The sequence below is a fragment of the Notolepis coatsorum genome (assembly GCF_963971535.1).
Source record: "Notolepis coatsorum genome assembly, chromosome: 1".
NCBI lineage: Eukaryota > Metazoa > Chordata > Actinopteri > Aulopiformes > Paralepididae > Notolepis > Notolepis coatsorum.
Window position 1 is genome coordinate 140748529 of NC_140165.1, and position 24775 is coordinate 140773303.

Sequence of the window (24775 nt, forward strand, 5' to 3'; positions counted from 1 at the left end):
CTTGGGCAGCTTCAATGAGTTTGGGCAATTAGTGAAGACATTAGCAATATTATATGTTACTCATTGTAATATCTGTATTGTGTGTGTGTATATATATTTTTTTTTCTTTTCTTTGGAGAGTATATCTAGTATGTATTTATATTTGCTTCATTGTATTGTGTGTGTGTGTGTGTGTGTGTGTGTGTGTGTGTGTGTGTGTGTGTGTGTGTGTGTGTGGAAGGGGGGGGGGGGGGGGGTTGTTTACTTTGTTGAGAACGTATAATGATAGTGTTCATGCTATTGATTATGATAACATTATACATTATTGTAATTGTGGTTAAGAATAAAATCTCATTTTAATAAATTGCTGGTTTAATAAAATATTGTATGGACTTGAGGCAAACTAATCCAAAAGTGATTGAAAGTAATCAGATTATGTTCCTGAGTAAGCGTAATCCAATAACCAGGTATCAGTAAAATTGTTCAAGTAACCGTAACTTCCCAAGCATAGTGTACAGCATTGTATAATTTGTATACCCAGTAGTACTGTGGCTGTAAAGAAACACTTTGACCAGTCACTGTAACTTTAACGATATACTGTAGCGCAGTGGTTCTCAACTGGTCTAGCCTCGGGACCCAACATTTTCCTTAGTCATTAAGTCGCGACCCAAAATTTTGAACCACTATGATTTATGTAAAAAAATTATATTTGCAGTAATACGCAATCTTTCAAAACATGAAATAAACACAAAAAAGTGCAACAAAAGTGCAACTATTGCTAAAAACCCAATGAAATAAAAGAATAATAAATAATATATGCTTCTTAGCAGATTTCTTAGCTTAACATAACAGACCTAAATTTGGGGGAACTAATGGGATAACTGAGTTTGCAACAAAAGTGCAACTAGGGCTAAAACCCAATGAAATAAAATAATAATAAATAATATGCTTCTTAGCAGATTTCTTAGCTTAACATAACAGACCTAAGTTTTGGGGAACTAATGGGATAACTGGGGTTGCAACAAAAGTGCAACTAAGGGCTAAAAACACAATGAAATAAAATAATAATAATAATATATAATATATCCTTCTTAGCAGACTTATTAGCTTAACATGCAGGGAACTAATGGGATAACTGGGGATGATGTTTGCTCCTGACAAGAGTCTCAAAGTCTGGGGTGATGGTAGACAAAGAAACTCTGAGGTCATGCTCAATGTCCAATCTGTTCCTCCGCTTTGTCTTCAGCTGGACCAGAGCTGAGAAGCCACTTTCACAAAGATAGGTAGTGAAAAAAAAAAGCACCAGTTGAGAAACACTGCTGTAACCAAAGCCAGTCTTTCACGTCCATCCTAACATGACAACATGCCACACAGGTGCCCACTTCCTTAAGTGGAGGTAGCACATTGCACAAGCAGTCAATAGTATTTATGTCCCTTGCTGAGGGTGAGCATGGTAACATTTATCACCTTTAGAAGTATTGCACACTGGTCGATTTTCAAGGGAAAAGGGAGATTTAAGCTTGCATGTCTAGGAATGAGCACATGCACAGCGTTGGTGTCATGCTGACACAAGGAACTTGCGACCCTTTGTCTCTTGCCTCTCCATGGCAATATATCTACTGTGCTCAGTGGCCCTGGGCTATTGACTGTCTACACTTCAGCCTGCAGCACACCTCCCTCTCACTTCCTCAATGCTCAGCAGGTGTCACAGGTAGAGGAAATTGACCTGGACTTAGATTCCCAACACACTAACACAGCAGGACAACAGAGGTAAATCTTTATTTGGAAATCTATTACAAGTGTGAAAACACAACAGGGTACGGGGGTAGGAAAACTCTATACTGGTGGCCTGAATGCCGCACAGCCTGGTGGCCTGGACGCAGTGGTGATGAGGAACTCCATGTGGCCGTAGCAGCAAGTAGAACACTAGAACACCAAAATAGCGGCAAACACAACAATAGAAAATGACCAAAAAGAAAATAAGAACTGTCCACACAGAATAACACCCAATGGCCACACAGGTAAATATTCAAGGTGGAAAAACACCATCCACCAAGTGGATACTATGTTGAAATGTACTCACTCGCTTAATTTACGAGCCACTCAAGTTTGACACTCATGCACTCAATCAAATGCCCATGATTACACAATGGCATGAAACACAAAGCTATGCCCAGTGACTGGCATTAAGAGGGGCGCACGGTACTGCGACCACGAAAGGTGTCCTTGCCACCCTAATGGACCACCGTGTGTCAAGCAAGCAGACAGGGGGAAGACAAAAGAAAACACACTAGGAACTAAAATATACTACCTGACGGCTGACGGGATAACTTACCTGTGCTAAAAACTATTATGGGATGTGGACAATGGGAACGGGATGAACGTGGGGAGACAGCCTTGGGAATAGGGAGAAGGGAAAAGCAAAAGACTGAATGCAGCTGCCCCAGGGTATAGAGAACAACCAAGACTGGAGCGTTGTTCCAACAAGATACACTGGCAGGAGGGCAGACAGTTGTGGTGCATTTGTGAAACGTCTCGGTGTAGAAAAAGTTACATTCTCTGTTGGTTCCATCCACATCAGTTCTGTCAAGTTAACACCAGAGGAAACTTCTATCAGTAGTGGCTAGCTGCAAAAAAAAAAAAAAAAAAAAACTCCAACCACACAGTGAGTTAGCAAAAAGGCACTTAACTGGAGGGAGATGGTGCATTGAAGAGTCCCCAGATGAGAAGATGGCTGTGTCTGCAGTGGAGGAGAAGATGGATGGGTGGAGGATGAAGTTGGAGGATGCAGCACGCTATCCGAGACTTCCGCCAAGAAATGGTCCGCCATCTTGATTGTGGGGCCCCATTATAAAGCCCAGGTGTGTCTCCTTGACCTCACCTATTGAACATTGGAAGAGAGCTGGGGACCTGGGGGGGGGGGGGTTGGTTGTCAGCCAATCCTCAGGTCCTCTTCTGACACAATTGTTTGTCCACAGCTGCGCCCTATCAGGTATCAATTAGTCAATAATGTCCAAGTGTTCTGGGCACAGCTGTGGGGAGCCATGATGTAGTCATCATAGTGTGTGTGCGTGCATTTCACAATATTCCCTTTTGGTAGAACCCAGTTTGTGTCCTCTGGCTACAGCTGCCTGGAGTGTGAGTGAAAACCGATCAACAGAATTAGTTCCTGCATGGCAAACTCTACTAAAAACTTTACCATACTTTGTGGTTTAGCTCGGTCCATTGATGCACTAACCCAGAACAGACATTCAGACTGTTTGATATTTAGTTTGGTTTTGGTTCAGTAAAGTTCCAGAGTGCCTGCTCTCTCTCTAGTTATTTGTGTGTTTTCTCTATGAGCCTTTGGTCAAAAGGAAGACTAGCTATGGGTCAGGGGTGGAGCAAGTTGGAGGAAATAGTGAAACTGACTACCCAGGTCTCAAAGCTGGGGAAGGACACTCAGAGGGTCTGGATTAAAAAGTTTGTTTTCCTGTGCAGGCTATTGAGGCTTAAGCAAACCTGCTTTCACAGCTTCATAGCTTTCTTTTGGGCTTGTTGCAGCCAGGAAACAGTGATTTAAAACCACCATCTTTGAGTCTACAGAGTTCTTTATTGCTACTGAGGCGTATTGAGTTTTTTGATTATTGTTTCCTTTATCTCTTTATCTTTGATTTGTCTGGTGGGAGGGGTAACAGGAGAAACATACAGTATCACTGCCATTGTACTTGTGTGATGCTTTGACTATGTTGATTTATATTAAACACATGCAACTATTTTGCAGTCTTGTAGAACCATGGATTTATTTCTACGTTGCAGAAACGTCATAGAGAAGAAATTCCTCCAGCGCCAAAGGGGAGGACTTCCACTGACGCATCTAAGCACGCTTGATGATGGCTCCCTCTAATGTGTGACCGCACTGGGTGTACACGTATGGAATCAGGGGCGGACCTAGCACATTTGGCGCCCTAGGCGAGATTCACCATTTTCCTCCCATGCTCAATTCTATAAACACTTGACCGATACCCATCAATGCACAGCGCTCTAGCATGTTCTGACTGTGAACACCTAAAGCTGAGGCTCAGACCGACCGACTGTTTTAGATTTTTGGCTCATTTCCCCTTATGTTAGAATTTTTTTTATGTAAAAATAATGGTTGCAGATATAGAGGGGGGCGCCAAAACTGCACAGAGAAAAAAAAATGTAAATTAAAAAAAATTTAAAAAAAAATTAAAAAAAATATTTTTTTTTTATTCTTTTTTGGCGCCCCCCTCTGGGTGGCGCTCTAGGCGACCGCCTATAGCGCCTGTAGGAAGGTCCGCCCCTGTATGGAATGCTTTATTCAAACGCAGTGTATTGCACAGCGATTTTCTGAGTGCCGTGAGCGATGGAACGTGTCCTATTTCTGGTCTCACCTCAGCTTTAAGCTTTCATGACAGTTGTCCTGTTGTGGAGTCGATGGTCCGCGGTGCTGTGAGCTGTAGGCACACTCTCCTGTCTCCTGCAGTGTGCCCTAGGAAAATACACAGGCGCAGGCACACACAGACATACACACACACACAGATGCACACACACTGATACATGCATGCATGCACACACAGACAGACACACACACACACACACACACACACACACACACACACACACACACACACACACACACACACACAAACAGACTGTCAAGCATTCACATACATGCACACCCACACTAATACAGTACATGCACGCACACACACACACACACACACACACACACACACACACACACACACACACACACACACACACACACACACACACACACACACAAACAGACTGTCAAGCATTCACATACATGCACACCCACACTAATACAGTACATGCACGCACACACACACACACACGCACACACTCACACACACACACAGACCAAACACTCCTCCCCTCAGGCTATGAAGTGGGTCACAGTACTGGAGCAGTGTTGATTAAATGAATCTTCAACACACACAATTAAATTAGCACAGCTGGCGGTACAGCGGGCCGTGTTGTATGTGTTGCAGCCCATACACACGGTGCAGGAGGGAGAGACGGCCTCGTTCTGCTCCGAATTAAAGCTCCTTCTCACTCTTTTTTATCTTTTTATCACCCGGCACCATTGCCACCTCAAGTACAGGACACGAGGGTTAACAGGCCGAGTCCCGTCTTAATGAGCAGACAAGGGGGGTTTTCCCCTTCGCTTTTTCCCATATTTTATTTACCAGAAGCCCATGAAGCAAGAAGTCCAAGCTTCGCCACCACGAGCCGCACCGTCAAAAGCGATGTTGCTTACAGACAATTAAGTATGCGGTATTAATTTTCTTTTCTTTTCTCTTAATTTGTCTGTGGACTCGCATATGTATTGTTGAGAGAACAGCCAGGGTAGATTAAGGCTGCATGGAGATTTATCTTGAGTAGCAATCCTGAGACCGATTCCTCCGTTGTTCCTTAGTACAGTACGTCTCCGCCACAAGCATCCAAAGGTTGCCGCAAAGACTTCACAAGCCCCTGGCGTGCCTGGGTTAAGTGCTTATGGAGGGGGAACAGGGATCCGGGAGTGATGGAAGGAAGGCGAGGGAGGGAGTTGGAGGAGAGGCCGCGTTCTAACAAGCTTATCTTGCCCTCTAATTTGGTTTGGGCCATCAAAGTGTTGGAAGCCAGCGTCGCTAGGGGCGGTCATATTTTTCTTGACCGCTACCTGTGACAGCAATTACAGGTTTCCCCTTCAAGTGTGCCTTTGTGTTGGTGACGGACTCGACTGCTTGGCTAGAATGAGATTACCTCTGCGCTCTGTGTTTGGAGGGTAATCAAAGCCCCACAATGCAGGGTGTCGTGCCCCTCTCAATGAATGGCTGTTCCCCCCCAAACACCAGCCACGGCCTCTGTTTATTTATCGCCCCTTTAATCAGAAGGCTGCTGTTCCATTGTGATTATGAGAGAGTTATTGTGTAATGCCATTTATTTGCACAGAAGGAAAATATATACCTCACTCCAAAAAAACAATCATTGAAGCAGGCAGACGATTTTGAGTCTTTGAGTACTTGACTTTTTTAGAACAGCTATATCGTAAAAAATATGTTATACATGTTTTTGACCTTTAAAGCCACTGGAAACTCAAATCCACAATAACCTTCAAACTATGTAATTTAGTGTCTTATGGCTTATGACATAATAGTAAGCATCTAAAAATAAGTTCCTGATATTGTGTTTAAATTGGGCGTGGTTATGCCTGGACATTTATTACAAAAATGATGCAATTAATTCCACGAACCAATCATAAAACCACTCTGCCTAATGCTAATGATAATGTTATTGGTTTCATGTATGTGAATAGAAAATGCTAGCATCATTAGCGTCATACTCTAGGAGGTATAGTTAAATAAAAAAACGATTTTGGGTGGTCTAACCTAGTTTGCTAGTTAGTAGATTAGGCAAACTTTCTAACCGGTAGGGTACATTTGATAGATTTGGTCGTTTATAGCAAAACATTTAAGCTAATGCTTACCGTTTTCATGTATGTGAATGGAAAATGGCACCAGCGCAATTAGGTATATAGTTAAATAAAAACAGATTTGGGTGGCTAGTTAGTAGATTAGTCAAGCGTTCTAACCAGTAGGGGTCCATTTGATATATTTGGTAGTTTATTCCATGGCAGCAAAACATTTTTAACAGTTTGGAAAGTAAAATGTAATTTGAGCTGACAGACATACATCAGACCAGTGTAGGTACATCAGACCATGTTCAGCCTGGCTGGCAGTTCGGGTCCGTTTTTCAGTTGAAGCATAATATCACGCTGTACCAAAGTTCATTGGCTGTACGTGGCCTCATGGTGATAGCGTCAAATATATATATATATATATATATATATATATATATATATATATATATATATATATATATATAATATTATTATTATTATAATAGTTTGTGTCAAACTAGCACAATTTAACAAGTGCAAAGTAACTCCTAGATTACAAGATACAAGATACTTTAATGCCACACAACGATGGTTGGTGGTAATTGTTTGAGGTACAGTTTGTTAAGCACTGGTTACATCAACATGAAACATCAGACATCAAACGCCCCCCTCCCACCTCCCGATCCCCACAATAAATACATATATACATAAATACATACAGGACAGTCACATGTAACAGTGTCAGTCAGTGACAGATGCTTGCCCGTCTGTGCAAAGGGGGGCGGGCCAGGGTGTTTAGTGTTCGGACTGCTGTGGGGAAAAAACTGTTTGTGAAGCGTGTGTCTGGTTAAAATTGGCCTGTAGCGACCTGAGGGCATGCGCTGGAATAAGTGGTGTGCTGGGTGAGAGGGATTGTTGACTATTTTACCAGAGCGGGTGACTGTGCGTGAGGTGTAGATGGAGTCCAGAGAGGGGAGGGGGCAGCCAATTATTTTGGAGGCTGTCTTGGTGATGCGTTGGAGTTTGTGTTTGGTGTGTTTGTCAGTGGAACCGTACCAGACTGTGATGGATGAGGTGAGAATGCTTTGAATTATGGCAGTGTAGAATTGGACCATCAGGCGTTGTTGGACTCTGTACTTCCTCAGTTGCCTGAGGAAGTACAGGCGCTGCTGGGCCTTTTTGATGATGGCAGTGGTGTTAATGTCCCATTTGAGTTTATTGCTGATGTGGGTGCCAAGGAACTTGAATGATTCAGTTAGGGTTATGGGTTGGTCTGAGATGGTTATTGGGAGTATGGGTGTTTTTTTTGAAGTCCTGAAGTCTATGGCAATTTCCATGGTTTTGGAGGTGTTGAGCAGGAGGTTGTTGGATGAGCACCACCTCACTGCTCTGTCCACCTCTTCTTCTTCTTTCTCTTTCGGCTTTTCCCGTCAGGGGTCGCCACAGCGGATCATCCGTTTCCATCTGTTTCTGTCATCTGCGTCGTTCTCCGTCACTCCCACTGCCTGCATGTCCTCCTTCACTGTGTCCATGAACCTCCTCTTGGGCCTTCCCCTCCTCCTCTTTCCTGGCAGCTCCATCTCCAGCATCCTCCTCCCGATATACCCCACCTCCCTCCTCCGCACATGTCCAAACCATCTCAGTCTTGCTTCTCTCACTTTCTGCCCGAACTGCTCAACATGGGCCGTTCCTCTGATGTAGACATTTTCGATTTTGTCCAACCTTGTTACTCCCAGATAGAACCTTAACATCTTCATCTCTGCCACCTCCAGCTCCGCCACCTGCTTGTTGGTCAGCGCCACTGTTTCTAGACCATACAACAGCATAGCTGGTCTCACTACCATGCTGTAGACCTTTCCCTTTACTCTTGCTGGTACCCTTCTATCGCAGATCACCCCTGTCATCCTTCTCCACCCGCACCACCCGGCCTGCACTCTCTTCTTCACCTCCCTACCACAGTCCCCATTACTTTGGACTGTTGACCCCAAGTACTTAAACTCGTCCACTTTTGGTACCTCTACTCCTTGCATCATCACCACCCCTCCGTCTTCCTTCCCGTTCACACACATATACTCGGTCTTGCTTCTGCTCACCCTCATCCCACTGCTCTGTCCACCTCCTGCCGGTAAATTGACTCATCATTGTTGGAGATGAGGCCCAGGATGGTGGTGTCGTCTGCGTGTTTGAAGGCCTTGACTGAACTGTCCAGGGGGGTGAATTGGTTGGTGTAGAGGGAGAAGAGCCAAGGGGAAAGGACGCAGCCCTGGGGGTCAGAGGGCGGGATGATTTATTGTTTACCTTGACTGTTTGGGTTCTATTGCTGAGGCAATTGAGGATCCAGTGGTTGATGGTTGGGTTGATGTCAATATCCTGTAGCTTATGGAACAGATTATTGGGGGGGATGGTGTTGAAAGCTGAGCTGAAGTCAATAAACAGGATACGGGTGTAGGTGTTAGGGGTTTCCAGGTGCTGAGTGTGGTTGAGAGCCAGGTTGATGGAGTCCTCTACTGACCTGTTGGTCTGGTATGCAAACAGGTGTGGGTCAATGTGGGGTTCTGTGGCGGTGTTGAGGTAGTCCAGGACCAGATGTTCAAATGATTTCATTGCTACTTTTGAGACAATGACCCCACTGGTATGCTTTTCTGCTTGCTTGCTAACCTTAGCTAGCTTGCTAACCATAACTAGCATGCTAATGTGATGAATTAATTGGCTGGCTTGCTAACGTTAGCTAGCTTGTTAATGTTAGCTAGCATGTTAACATTAGCTAGCATGTTAACATTACCTAGCATGCTAACGTAATGAATTAATTGGCTGGCTTGCTAATGTTAGCTAGCCTGTTAACGTTAGCTAGCATGTTAACGTTAGCTAGCATGCTAAGTAACGTAATGAATGAATTGGCTGGCTTGCCCATGCCATCAAACAGTGTACTGTACATACGTTACTGTACATTGTGACAAATCTGAAAAACCGACCCCAAACTGGACACATCTGGGTACTTTTTTGCAGTCGTGCCTACTTTTGGAGAAAACACAGACACCTATTGTTCCTATTGATGGCAGAATACTTACATTGTTTGAAAAGTTTGTTTTGTTAGTGACTCATGTTCAGTCAGGCAATTACCTTGAATGTTTGCACCATTGTGAAAAGTTAGGTTTATTTGATTTTCAGGTAGGCTATGCTTATCTCCCTAGTCAGCTGCAGGATATGTCCTCATTTCCCTACCTGGACATTTAATATTACACGTGTGAATCTCCAGTGACCTAAAACTAAGTGGTCATGACTATTTCTGGACCTGTATATCCATTTTACATTTCATAAATTTGACTATACTACTAAAATAGAGATGTTAGAAATCGAAATGTTTATATTGTTTCCAATATATTGTATGTACAACACAATTATCCATGTCTGAGATACAGTATGCTCTGTTGGCTTCTGTAGCTGACATCCACACCTATGGTGTAGGCCTACTGGTAAAATATTAGGCTTAGCCTTCAACACAGATGTTATGAGTTAAATTCCCTCTGGATCTGGCTTAGCCTTAGCATCTGACACATGTTTATAACATGTTCAGCATGACTGCAAACATTAGTTACCAAATTTTACTTGGAAGCTTCTGTCAGACCTTTAAAATGACAAAATAACAAATAGATAAATGGGTATATGATGCCAGTGTGTCATTACCAAAAGGCTCTAGTGCCTTTTCAATAGTGCTAATGTTACAAGTGTATCATTGGTCAAGTGATGCATTACTTTGCTTGAACGTAGCTTAGTAGATATACAAAAGTAGGTATATAGCTTTTGTATGTAGAAAGCCCAGGTTCAAACCTTGGCTATAATGATCAAACTATAGGTACATGTAATAATAGTTAAATAACATAACTTATCTCACTTAACTGTAATTTGATCATTCTCAAAAGCTTTAAAAAGTTTAAGAAAAAAAAGATGCCAAATAGTGTGTGAGAATTGAGCATCCCTGACACGTTTTCTTTGGCAAAATTGATGAGGTGATGAAGTTAATAATTCTGCCCTTTTAGGGGGTGACAGTGGCTCAGGAGGTAGAGCGGCTGACTAGTAATCTGAAGGTTTCTGGTTCGATTCCGGCTCCTCCCGGCAGCATGTCAAAGTGTCCTTCAGCAAGACACGTAACCCCAAACTGTTCCCAATGAGCAGGTTTCGCACCTTGCATGGTTGCCTCCACCGTCGGTGTGTGAGTGAATGGGTGAATGTGAGGCATAAATTGTAAAGCACTTTGGATAAAAAGCTATACAATGCAACCATTTTCTCCCTCACTCTCTGTCTGTAGGTGTTTACTGTGAAAATGGTTCTCAGGGGAGCTCCAGTAGCTCACCACGTACCGCGAGTGCTATTTCAGCGCCGTGGACAACCGTGCTCGTCACGGATCTGGGGCTGAGCGAGTTCGAATCCCGGACTGCAGCCGTGCCTTTCCCAGAGTGTCTTCCCCCCCATCTGAACCCTTTCAGCCTGCTTCTGTCGGTCGAACTTGACCAAGTATAAATGCGATAAACGTATAAAAGAGCCAGGGAAATGGCCAAAGTTTAAAAAAAAAGAAAATGGTTCTCAACAGATATCTGTAGGCACAAAGCAATACTCTACTGTGAAATGGAAAATTCTGAGTTAAATGTGAATTGTATTGCAGTTCACAGTCATGCAATGTCATTCTGTGAAACAACAAATTGCTGTGATATTTTACTGTGAAAACCACAGCATGAGCTCAGAGTGTATTTTAGAAACCAGAGAGTGCGCTCTACAATCTGTATATCACCGCTCTCTGTATCACAGGAGCAGAGAAACAAGATGTGGGCTCTGCCTGCCTGTGAGTCAGGGACCCAGGCCCCTGCGTGCCTTCGCTAACAGCAGGGATCCTGCATTGAAGCAGACCCCTCTAATTCCCAGGGAATATTCCCCCAATCTCACTATAGCTGGGAGGGGAAAGCAGATCTGGAGCACTGTCAAAGCCTTATGAGAGATGAAAGCAAGATGAGTGAGCTCCTACACACAGACACACACATCACCAGCAGCATCACCACCACCAGCATCACACAAGAAGTGGGACAATGTTTCTCGTTGTTCACTGTATTGGTGGCATACAGTAGTATTCTGAGGCATACTGTAGAGGTAGGTTTTGTAGCATGTTTTGTAGCACGTCTCGAGATCGGGAGGTAGAAAGAAACTAAACTATAGGATATAGGTAACATTGTTTGCTTGTTTCTTTTATCTATGTGGGGCATTTAATTTTTTTGTCAGGCCCGTATGGTATGATATAGTACAGTATACTGGCCTGTGGCCAGGGCAATTACTGTGATATGAGAACCAAACATTTTGTGAATTCAGCATAAGACATTTGCATGCTGGCCTTCTCTCTCTCTCTCTCTCTCTCTCTCTCTCTCTCTCTCTCTCTCTCTCTCTCTCTCTCTCTCTCTCTCTCTCTCTCTCTCTCTCTCTCTCTCTCTCTCTCTCTCTCTCTCTCTCTCTCTCTCTCTCTCTCTCTCTCTCTCTCTCTCTCTCTCTCTCTCCCCCATTTTACACAATATCTTGCAATGTAATAACTGTACTGTGTTGTTGGTGTCTGCATGGATCACATACGTGAGTCTGTCCATTGTCGGGACGTTTTGTCCATCATGTGAACTAGGAACTTTCAAGGACCTAGTGTACGCAGCTTAGCAGCTGGTGTGTGCATGCACCATGCCTTCATCACAGCTCAGTACAAAGAAGCAATGCTGTGATGAGCACATGAGATTTCATCTGGATTAGATTGTAAAGACTAGTTGTACTAGGCTATGGAACTCCCTCTCCCCCTCCATCCGAGGCTCCGACACCATCAACCTCTTCAAAACCCACCTAAAAACACACCTGTTCACACTTGCCTTCGCAACATGGCCCTGCTCCCAAGTAGCCCACCCCGTTCCCCCCCTGACTCTTTTCTTTTAAGCTACTGATCCTGTTGTTTTTGTTTTTGTTTATTTTGTGTTACTGTTTCTTCCAAATGCACCTTGCTTCCTTTATAATTTAATTTTTTTTAATTTTCCTGTTGTTACTATATATATATTCATATTCTTACTAGGGATGCTCGATATTGGCTTTTTTACCGATACCGATATACCGATATTGTCCAACTCTTAATTTCCGATACCGATATCAACCGATATCAACCGATACCGATATATGCAGGGTCCCCCCCCCCCCCAAAAAAACGGAATAATTTCAGGTAATTAAATAAAATTATAATTTGTTCTTACTTGCTTGCCTGGGTAAATAAAGGTTAAATAAATGTAAAAAAAATAAATATCTTTTCTTTTTTTGAAAACCGATACCGATATTTTCCGATATCACATTTTTATGCAATATTGGTAGGCCGATAATATCGGACATCCCTAATTATTACCCTTTCTTTTATATAGCTTCTCTTTTTTGTAAAATGTTCTTGAGTCTGAGAAAGGCGCTTCTCTCTCTAAATCCAATCTATTATTATTATTATTATTATTATTATTATTATTATTATTATTATTATTATTATTATTATTATTATTATTATTACATTTTGTAACACTGGGCAGAAAGCTGCATTGGAGACACCCCATATTAAGTGGCAGATCCCTTGCTTACCAATGCTGCTCACAATGGACGGAGCTGTGCGAGTATTACTCCTTCCACACACACAAAACACTTTGTTTATTCTCCTCCCATGCAAAGCAAATGCAGATTCATGCGCAATTATCATGGAAGACCGAGAGCGACTTGAGATTATGTCATTCTATCCGCGATAATAGCTCTTTAGTGGAATACACAAAACACGTTGTCATTTTTCGGCCTATTTATGAATCGTTTTCAAATAAATGCTAGATTATCGATAGTATATGTGTACTTATGCACGCTAGAGAAGCGGGCTGAAAAATCAATTATCCATGACTTGGTCAGCGCTAACGTCATATACACACATACACACATAGGGGACACGTTGTGAATGCTGATTAACCCAATACTGGTCAAATAGATTCCTTACCTCAGAACAGATGTTCTGCAAAAAGATTATTCCAATTCCTGATCGCCATTCCAAATATCGATCACGTTTATTGATCCAACGTTAGACCTCGAAACAGATAATCCACGCTGCTTTCGGTTGCCTCAATGAATGCAATAGTCTCAGGTTACATGGCTCAGAAGTCAAATGTGGAATCCGGAGTTTTTTTTTTCTCATGCATTTCTATTTACTCCAATACAATGGGTGCAATACCATCCGGGAGACGATAGGGGGCAGTATTTGCCCTTTTCGAGGTCAGAGCCAGTCCCAATGATAACGTGAGGCTGGATGGATGAAAAATTAATGGATATCGCTAATAAAAGAAATAACGATTAAATAACGATTCGATTTCTCGTTGCTGGCACCCAATGTGTTAAGTGTGGGGTCGCCAAAAAAAATTAAAATCCCAAATAAAATGGGGTCATGGTATGAAAATGTTTGAGAACCCCTGACCTAGAAGAACAATTTGTTGGCTGTGTGGCATTGTGATTTCACATACATTATTCATTAACATAATTAACACAATGGAAAAGAGGAGAGCAACAAGCCTGAACAAGCTATTGACTTAATTGGCTTAAAGCTGTATTCGCAGGATATTCCCTCCTCAGTACAGGTATCTATCTACTTAATTGGCTGTATTTGCAGGATATTCCCTCCTCAATACAGGTATCTATCTACTTAATTGGCTGTATTTGCAGGATATTCCCTCCTCAGTACAGGTATCTATCTACTTAATTGGCTGTATTTGCAGGATATTCCCTCCTCAGTACAGGTATCTATCTACTTAATTGGCTGTATTCGCAGGATATTCCCTCCTCAGTACAGGTATCTATCTACAGTGGTGGTCCTATAGGCTATTGTGAAACAGGGGATTATGCTTCATGTTATGTACATTCTGTCACAAAGAGGCGGTGTTGTGTGCAGCCCTCAATAATGACGCATAATTGACTCTTGAAAGTCAATTAAAGTAACAGCCTCTGTGTTACGGCCTGGCACCCCATGTGCTGTAAATTGTTTCCTACAAATGACAAACGTATTAAAGATTTACCCAAATGGCGGGGCTTTCGCTCTCAGGAGCTGCTGCGGCCGGCGCTTTCTGTTTTGCTGAGACGAGGTTGTGGGCTTAGCCTTGTTGTTCAATATTCTGTGAATAATTGAAACTGACTTCTTGAGCCCCAAATTTACAATGTCTTTATAAATCCTCTGAGGATATTAGAGGGGACGGGATATGCTGACTAGTTTGTGAGAATTGAGCATCTCTGACACTTTTTCTTTGGCAAAGTTTACAAGGTGATGAAGTTAATAATTCTGCTCCTTCTCTCTCTCTCTCTCTCTCTCTCTCTCTCTCTCTCTCTCTCTCTCTCTCTCTCTCTCTCTCTCTCTCTCTCTCTCTCTCTCTCTCGCTCTCTCTCTGTCCCTCTCTCTATCTATCTATCTATCTATCTATCTATCTATCTATCTATCTATCTATCTATCTATCTATCTATCTATCTATCTATCTATCTATCTATCTATCTATCTATCTATCTATCCTCTATATCTCTCTCTATCTCTCGTTATGCCTCTATCTCTCCCCTACTTACCCTTAATCAGATGGACATGCTCGTACCCACAAAGATCACCGGCATCATCACCCAGGGAGCTAAGGACTTCGGCCACGTCCAGTTTGTCGGCTCGTACAAAGTGGCCTACAGTAACGATGGGGAGCATTGGGTCATATACCAGGATGAAAAACAAGGAAAGGACAAGGTAAGCAGTTATCACAACCCCACGGTAATGGACGCAGACAAAGACACTGTCTTCGGAACTGCCGTATAGGACGAGTCAGGGCTGTGTCTGCTCGCAGATTAGCCAGCAGTGCTGAATTATCCAAACAATCTTATTTTTTTTTACTTCAACGTTATGTGGAAACGACAGCATTCATTTTTGAGAAAATACATTGAATAAATGTGGGAATGTGGTGAAATACCAATCTTTTGAATTGTGACTCACAATGAAACGAAAATGACATTCTGTTGGCATAGAGAGACATACACAGCGTGAGCGGCGGAAATGCACAAGAAGCACTGAATCACCGAGAGTAAACAATCACACAACAAAACAGCAATTGACTTTGGAGGGGGGGATAAAGGCAGGCATTGTGCAGAGGGTCTGAAATGTCAATTGTGGGCCTCGTCCCCCAACACCTCTTCGTTAGCCTCTCCTTATCTGTGGCTCCAGCAGAGCTTGCCTGCTCCCCTTTATTTGCCTCTCTCTCTCTCTCTCTCTCTCTCTCTCTCTCTCTCTCTCTCTCTCTCTCTCTCTCTCTCTCTCTCTCTCTCTCTCTCTCTCTCTCTCTATCTCTCTCTCTCTCTATCTCTCTCTCTCTCTCTCTCTATCTCGCTTTCCCTCTCTCTCTCTCTCTCTCTCTCTCTCTCTGGATTCGGTATCAGATAAGGCCATGTGTGCAGAGCGGGCCTGGCCCGGTACTGTGGTGAAAAGAATCTTGTTTACGACTCTCCAACAGAGCACACATGTCCATTCCAACGGCCCACACCCCGTCCAAGGACTCGGGAAGCCCCCGCTGCTGGTATCAGAAAAGCAGCAGGCGCTGTGACTTGCAACGTGTTTTCACAGGAGCGGGCGGCGCGAGGGGTGGTGTTTACTTTGTCCCTCTCACTGTGTTATTGAAAGATAAGAGCTACCTCTTCTACTTAGGCCTTGTCCAGACTAAAACAATTTTGATCTGTTTCATTTTCGTTTAGTTTTAAGGTTTCCGTAAAACCAAAAACGTCTCAAGATAATAAGTGCATGCCACAAATTTACAAAATATATGTCTTTCCTGTTTCTTTTATTTTGAAAATCCCCGACCGGAAGTGTTATAGTGTCTGTTGCTAGCAGCTTAACTTGTGTCGGCCGGTTCTGTGCTTTTCGAGCTAACGTAACGTCATTCGTTTCCAAAGGAGAGGAGAGAAAGACCGTGGCTCACATGCAGCTCAAACTACCTGTTGGAATAAATGAATTGATTGATGTTTAACTTGTCCCTGTGTGTGTCCAGTCATTTCAACTAGCAAACGTTGTATTTAACGTTACCTCAGGATACCACTGTCTATTGTATTTAGTTGGTTAGCTATTTAGCTAATGTGGATAGCATTTTGAATAGCATCAATGCTAGCTGGATGGCTACAGTTTTATTTACTAAATTATGGAGGCTTTTTAATCATCAAGGTAAGAGAGGATTTGTCATGATCAACTGAAGGCGTATGCTATGGAACAATATGTGCTTGGGTTTTCAGAAAAAGGCCAGCTATGTGACGCTAATCTCTAGTTAGTGTCTTGCATCACAGTAGCCTCCCAATCAAGCTCAATAGCTTCTGTAACACGAATGCAACTACTCTGATGCCATTGTTGTTTAATAATAAATCCCTGTGTTTAATAAACACTTCTAGCCAGGACATATAAGACACATATGTATCATGTTTATTTTTTTTGTCTGGGTTTGCCTGCGGATTAAGGGAGATGCGTGTGAGCATGTGTGCACGCCTCGGTCGGGAGTGTGTGTACAGCAGAACCGCGCACGCTTCAGACAGATAGAGAGAGCACAGCATATGTAAAGCTGTAAAAGCCCGATCAAGCTCAATAGCTGTACATGCCATTGTGTTGATGTTTTTACACGCGGGGTAAGGGAGAGGTGGGCTATCGCGTCATCGGTTCAGGAGAAGACGTGTATTGCTTGTAAAGATGGTGACGCAATGGGGGGCATCTTCAGGCGTCTTCAGAATTGCGTACTCTGGGAGCTGGTATCAGAAAGTATCGTCTTCAGGCTGCCAGAACGCAGTTCCGTGTGACAGAACGGTGCAAACGACCAAAATCGTTTTAGTCTGGACATGGCCTTATTCAGGTTTTGAGTCTGGGTCTGGAGTTCACGTGTACGCAGGATTTGTTTTGGCATGCATACGCGTCTATTGAAATGATGTTGGCACTCGAAACTCACTGTTGGTTAATGTGCAACAAAAGCATGGGATAATGTAACCACTCATGATATATGTATGCCTTGAAAACACCTGCTGTTTCCACTCTGCACACAATGCCGTGACTTAATGCTGTCAGGTTTTTCTCCCAAGAGCATAGATTCAGCTGCCTGGATTCACTTTTCCTGTTCACACGCACATCCTTCATTGTTTTGTTATTCAGGGTCTGGTTCACCAGTCGGGCTCGCCGCACTGAGGCCATGGAAGTCCTTTGCTACAGCAGCAGTTAGCTCGATTGCTAACGATGCAAAGCTGATTAGACATGCAGGATTTGCGATTGGTTTGGAGCAAACTCGACAACGAAGTGCCTTTCTCTTAAATCTGTCACAGTGGAGGTGCTTTCAGACTGGATTATGAAGTGAAATGAAATGCAATTAAAGCTGAGTACTGTATAGGCTAATATATTCAGATAAGTCTGTGCAATTTATGAAGCAACTCTTAATTGAATGCATAAAAAAAATTGGGGGAGGTTTTTATTTGGTGTGTCTTTAACTTATTCAGAGCCACGCCCTTATGACCATATTAGGGCTAGCGTGCCAACACTGAAGTCAATGGGAGGACGGGGAAATTTGCAAACGCTTAAACTATATCTTAAATTATTGCTATGGGTCTAATACACCGTCGCTTATCAATGGCTTGCTTGCAGTCAACATGTACGAAACGGATTGTTTTTTCATTGGTACATTTCCGTTTTATACCGTTTTGAATACGAGTATAATTTTGGAGATTTCTAGTAATTCCAGAGAAATCCGCGAAAAATAGCCCATACACAAAACACGTTGTAATTTTTCGGTGGACTTATGCACGCTAGAGAAGCGGGCTGAAAATCGATTATCCATGCCGTGGTCAGCGCTAATGTTACGCACGCACACACACACACACACACACACACACACACACACACACACACACACACACACACACACACACACACACACACACACACACACACTGCGATGGTGGAGAAAAAAACATCTGATTAACCCAAGACTGGTAAAATAGAATCCTTACCTCACATAAGATGTTCTGCAAAAAGATGAATCCAATTCCTGATCGCCATTCCAAATATTGATAGTGTTTATTGATTGATTGATTTATTGATGATGTTATAGCACCAAAACACATAATCAACGCTGCTCCGAGCCTCCCCAGTGAATGTGGTAACAGCTACTGCTTGCTCGAGAAGGGAAACCCCGGGACAGAGTTTTTTTCTGATGCACAGTCCCACCCAATCCAATCCAATGATGTGCAATACCATCCGGGAGACGATAGGCGGCGGTATTTGCCTTTTCGAGCTCAGACCCATTCCCAATGATAACGTCAGGCTGGATGGATGAAAAATGTATGGATATTGCTAATAAAAGAAATAACGATTAAAACCCGAGTTTTCTCTGGTCTTGGCACTCAACACATGGCGAGTTAACCAGACTAATCTCGTGGTTGGCACTGAATGGGTTAAGGCAGGAGTTAAAATGAGGCATCTGAAACAGAAAGTACCTCTTTATGGCACATACAGTATTACCCTCAATTGGCTGTGCACCAATTCATGCTTTTTCTGCCAAATAAATCACCCGTTTAACAGCCGACGCCTCCATCCCCACCATTCACATTCCTCGCTTGAGGAGTTTATAATTCCAATGCCCAGGATGATCTTTGGATGTCGGCCACCGCTCACTGAGTATGATATTCAGTTGAGCAATCTCCGTTCTGAGCGTGGGACGACTTCCAGAGCTCGCTGAGCGTCTGACGGGGAGAGAGAAGGGGATGGGGAATCGATGCGCGTGGTTCAGATCAAAGGAACCTTTTTATTTTTTGAAATCAGTTTCATCTTTGGGATTAAAGGGTGGATGAGAGCAACTCATAAACTACAGATGTAGGATTTATGATCCAAAAACACAAGTTATTCCTATGGACCAGTCACCGTCTCCCCGCTATTATTTCTAGTACTGCTACTGTATATATTTCGGACCAGGATCAGAGACTGTGTGTATTAGAAAGCAGACCTGTTTTAGCGAGGCCCTGGAGAATGAATCAGAATCAGTGCACCCCCAGATGGAGCGGTGAGGAGCTGCTCAGATGGGTGACTTTTCAAGGTGTCTTGCGCTCTCAGTCAACTGAAGCAGCCATTGATGCTAGAGGGGACATGAGGCTGCCGGAGCCAGAGGCTCTTCCCATCACGCCACAAGTTAGGCTGGGATACTGAGTGTGTGTGTGTGTTTGTGTGTGTCTGCATATGTCTGTGCCTATATTTGTGTTAGGTGTGTGTGTGTGTGTGTGTGTGTGTGTGTGTGTGTGTGTGTGTGTGTGTGTGTGTGTGTGTGTGTGTGTGTGTGTGTGTGTGTGTTCAAGTTCTTTAATAGTTGTCATACAGAAGTACAGAATACTTTCATACAAAATGCTTCTTACTGTTACGCTCCAGAGACTGTGCTAGACAAGATAGTATCAAATAACATAATATAGCATGTAATTTAGAAGAAGAAAAAGAAAGAAGAAAAATGAGGTCACAGTGTTCGGTATAGACATATGTACAATGTTCTGAGTTACCATATAATATACAATACTATGCAGTGTACTAATGTACAGTACTATCTAGTGCAAAGCAGAAATGGGATGAGGTACAATTTTAGGTACAATTTACAGTAAGGTGTACGAGTTGTAGTGCAATCCTTCATCAATAAATATAAAGTGTGGGGAGTGGGTGCTACAGTGTGTTTGTTTAAAGTGGGTGTGTGCTATAAAGTGTGTGGAGTGGGTGCTACAGTGTGTTTGTTTAAAGTGAGTGTGTGCGTGTGGATGTGTGTGCTATGTGCGTTTGGTGGTTGTTGTTGTGTAGTGTTCATTCATTGTTCGTTTAGCAGCCTGATGGCCTGGGTTCGCCTTGAGACTCCGGTATCGCTTGCCTGACCGCAGCAGTTCAAAGAGGCAGTTGTTCGGGTGGCTGGAGTCTTTAATGATTATCTTAGCCTTGCCCGTGCAACGCTTGTTGTAAATGTTCTGGAGGGTGGGGAGCCCCCCTCCAATTGTGCGTTCGGCTGAACGTGTCACTCTTTGTAGTCTGCTTCGGTCTTGTGCAGTGCTATTCCCAAACCAGGAGGTGATGTTGCCGGTCAAGATGCTCTCTATTGTACATGAGTAGAAGTTCTTAAGGATCTTCTGACTGACTTGGAACTTCCTTAGGCGCCTGAGGAAGTAGAGGCGTTGTTGTGCCTTCTTCACAACACTGTCAATGTGTGTGGTCCATGTCAAGTCCTCGGATATGTAGGCTCCGAGGTACTTAAAGCTGTTGACTCTCTCAACCGGTGCCCCGTCGATGCTGAGGGGGCTGTAGTCCTTGACCCCCGACCTCCTGAAGTCCACAATCATCTCCTTTGTTTTGCTGACGTTCAGGGAGAGGCTGTTTTCCTGGCACCATCCCGCCAGGACCTTGACCTCTTCCAGGTAGGCCCTCTCGTCGTTGGCAGAGATCAGGCCCACCACCACTGTGTCGTCAGCAAATTTGATGATTGTATTGCTACTCCGCTGAGCCACACAGTCGTGTGTGTACAGGGAGTAGAGGAGGGGACTCAGAACACAGCCCTGGGGGGCCCCTATGTTGAGGGTGATGGATGAGGAGGTGCAGTTGCCTGCTCTCACCACCTGGGGTCTGCCAGTCAGGAAGTCCAAGACCCACTGGCAGAGGTCATAGCCCAAGCCCAGGTCCCTGAGCTTGGCTATGAGTATGGAGGGGACTATGGTATTGAATGCCGAGCTGTAGTCGATGAATAGCATTCTCACATAGTTCCCCTGCCTCTTGTCCAGGTGTGATGCTGCTGTGTGCAGCACATGGGCTATGGCGTCCTCCGTGGACCTGTTGGGGCGGTATGCAAATTGCAGGGGGTCCATGTTGATGGGGAGGGAGGAGCAGATGTAGCCCTTTACTAGCTTCTCAAAGCACTTCATGGCTATGGAGGTGAGAGCTACAGGGCGGTAGTCGTTGAGGCAAGCAGGCTTGGATTTTTTGGGTACAGGGATAATAGTGGACTTCTTCAGGCAGGTGGGGATGACAGCCTGTTCTAAGGACAGGTTAAATATGTCAGTGAATACTGGGGCCAGTTGGTCGGCACAGACTTTTAGGACGCGGCCGGGGATGCCGTCCGGACCTGCTGCCTTCCTGATATTCACTTTTTTAAAGGTCCGCCTCACCTCATGCTCTGTTACCCTGAACACTGCGCCTCCATCAGCAGCCGACCCCCCCCCCCCCATTGCCGTGGCTTGTGAGCTGGTGTTGTTATTACCAGCATCAAACCTCGCATAGAAGGTATTGAGGTCATTTGCTAAGGAGATGTCACTGTTCAGTTTGAGGGAGGCGCCTTTGTAGTCTGTCATCATTTTGAGCCCCTGCCACATAGCTCTAGAGTCAGCTTGTTCAAACTGGAGTTCAATTTTATCCCTGTAGCGCCGTTTGGCCTCTGACACTGTCCTCCTTACGTTGTATCGCGCCACCTTGTGGTCATTCATGTTGCCTGCCACTAGGCCGTCGTTGTATGCTTTGGTGCGCGCTTTCAGAGCTTCACGGACGGATTTGTCTACCCAGGGTTTTTGATTTGGGTAAACTCTCATTGTGGTAGTGGGGATTGTTTCTTCCACCCTAGTACAAACATAGTCCAGCACTGTCTCCGTGTAGACATTAATGTTATCTGTGTCGCGGAACACATTCCAATCTGTGCAGTGAAACACAGACCGGAGCGTCTCCTCTGACGTCAAATCCCATTTCTGCACCTCTCGCGAGACTACAGGAGTACTTTTAATTCTCTGTTTGTACTTTGGTGAAAGAAAGATTGACGCGTGATCTGATTTACCAAAGCCACTATCAGAATGAGCCTTGTAGCCACCTTTAAATTGCGTGTAACAGTGATCTAGGATGTTACCGCCTCTGGTGTTGCAAGTCACATGCTGATAGAAGTCAGGTAATACCTTTCTCAGATTGGCGCTGTTGAAATCGCCCAGCACCACAATGGCGGCGTTAACGTTAGCCACTTGTATTCTATTTACCTCGTCGTGGAGTCTGGAGAGCGCGGCGTTGTTGCTGGCTTGCGGTGGAATATACACTCCGATCAGGATGATCGCCGTTAACTCCCTCGGGAGGAAGAAAGGACGACACTTGATGGTTATATATTCCAGTTCTGGGGAGCAGTGGTTGGATAATTCCTTCACGTTAGTTGGATCGCTCCAATTTTTGTTAAACATGAAGGCAATACCTCCTCCACGTTGTTTACCGGACTCTGATGTCCGATCCTTGCGATGGATAAAGAAGTGATCGGCTGGTTGAATTGCGTGGTCTGGGACCTCCGGCGTGAGCCACGTTTCAGTGAAGCAGAGAACGTTGCAGTCCCTAACGTCTCTTTGATATTGAATCCTTGCTCGGATGTCATCCAGTTTATTGTCAATTGATTGTACATTGGCTAGCAATATACTGGGTAGTGGTGTCCTGTGCCGCCTGGTTCTCAGCCTGTTACGGACTCCAGCTCTCTTTCCTCGTCGTCTGGGTCCTCTTTTCCTGGGATCAAGGAACAAAGGATCTGGTCCTAATCTCCGGAGAATTTCTTCAGGCCATTGTTGCGGTTCGGAAAGCTGGTCCAGTGAGTAATCCAGTTGGTAAGTTTCCCGTAATCCAATGTCTATGAGTGACTGACGGTCATATACATTAAATGCACCAACAGTTGGTACAAACAAAACTCTAAAAACTATAAATATTAACAAAAGTAAGCACAGTCTCGACGGAGCGCACAGACAGGCAGCCGTTCGTTGCGGCGCCATCTTGTAAATGTGTGTGTGTGTGTGTGTGTGTGTGTGTGTGTGTGTGTGTGTGTGTGTGTGTGTGTGTGTGTGTGTGTGTGTGTGTGTGTGTGTGTGTGTGTGTGTGTGTGTGTGTGTGTGTGTGTGTCAGAGTGTGTGTACAGTATGTCTGGTTGGGGTAGAGTGGCAGAGGCTTGTAAGTATTCTCCTCAGCTCCCCCCTCCAGCTCCTGTGTGTCTGGGACTGCAGGCAGTTAGATCTAGATTGAGAGAGGAGGCTCTGTCAGAATACAGATGTTCTTAGACACACACACACACACACACACACACACACACACACACACACACACACACACACACACACACACACACACACACACACACACACACACACACACACACACACACACACAGTATCCCTCAAATGAAATCCATAATATTATTCCCACATGCTTTGCGGGCCTAATCCTTATGCACAAACCACAAAACACAGACATTAAATAGACCAATGCCTTCGATGGAAAGGCAATTAGCATTTGATTCCTCGCACCTAAGCCTTGTTACGTCTCACTCCCACACAGTCTAGAGATAGCACTCACACAGACACCCCATAGATGAGTTTAGCTAGCTTCCTAATCCAGGTTCATTGCGGTTTCCCGCATGTGTCAATATTTACACAGTCAGTTGATGGGGGGCAATCAAGCACAAAAGTCATTGATTTGTGTGCAATGGTGTGCCACTTAGGTGTCACAGGGGTTAATTAGCCACTGGAACCTTCAATTCCCTCTGGGTCGGAGGGCACTGCATGACAAATGGCAGTAAATACAATCATAGCTTAAGATCAGTCACTAATCACTTTGGTTTCCTCCACTCCTTTTAAAAGGTTATCGGCAGGGAGGCTGCCTGCACTGCAGAATCTGAATCTGATAAGGGTCAAGAGATTGACTTTGATTGGCTCTCTATCGCCTGTCTCTTGAAATACGGATTTCGGTTTGATTGAGCGTAACTCTCCCTCCCCATTCACCCAGGCTTTCAGCGCCTCAATGGAGATGATCTCTCTCTCACACTTTCCATATCTCCCTTACTCTGGCTTTTCAATAAAGATAGGAAAGGGCCCTCTGCCCCCTCCTTCCTCCCTCCCTTCCTCTCTGACCCATGTCTTCTTTGACCACTGAATAAATGAAGACCTGAGTTGAGCCTTGCACCTTGCCTCACCAGGGCTGTATCTGGCAGGAGGATAGAGAGAGGTTTGGGGAACCCACACTTCTGGCCCCTGCAAAAGGTTTAAATAATGGAGTCTGGGCCAGTATTCTACCCCCAAATGGCTCCAAGCATTCCCCCCCACCGCCTTCTAGTAATGCATGCCCTCGACTTACAGTCTGAAAAATCAATGTGTGGGAGTCTGAGTGCATGCAGTGGAACAGGGAGCGATGGAGCTACTACTGTGTCTGTGTCTCGATCCACAGGATAATAGTGAGCCAGCCGGTCAGTCACCCAGAAAGACAGCAGAATGCAATCGATGAGAGTGAGGGTGGAATTACACGTTGTATGTTTGTTG

The 24775-nt window shown here is 44.2% G+C and overlaps 1 protein-coding gene across 1 annotated transcript in view; it reads left to right on the top strand.

Moving 5' to 3' along the window:
* The window catches only part of edil3a (EGF-like repeats and discoidin I-like domains 3a), a 467410-nt gene that overhangs the window by 406753 nt on the left and 35882 nt on the right, over positions 1-24775 (top strand). The window contains exon 9 of the mRNA XM_084307535.1: positions 15027-15182. Coding sequence (XP_084163661.1) covers positions 15027-15182 — 156 coding nt within the window. The remainder of the gene's footprint in view (positions 1-15026; positions 15183-24775) is intronic.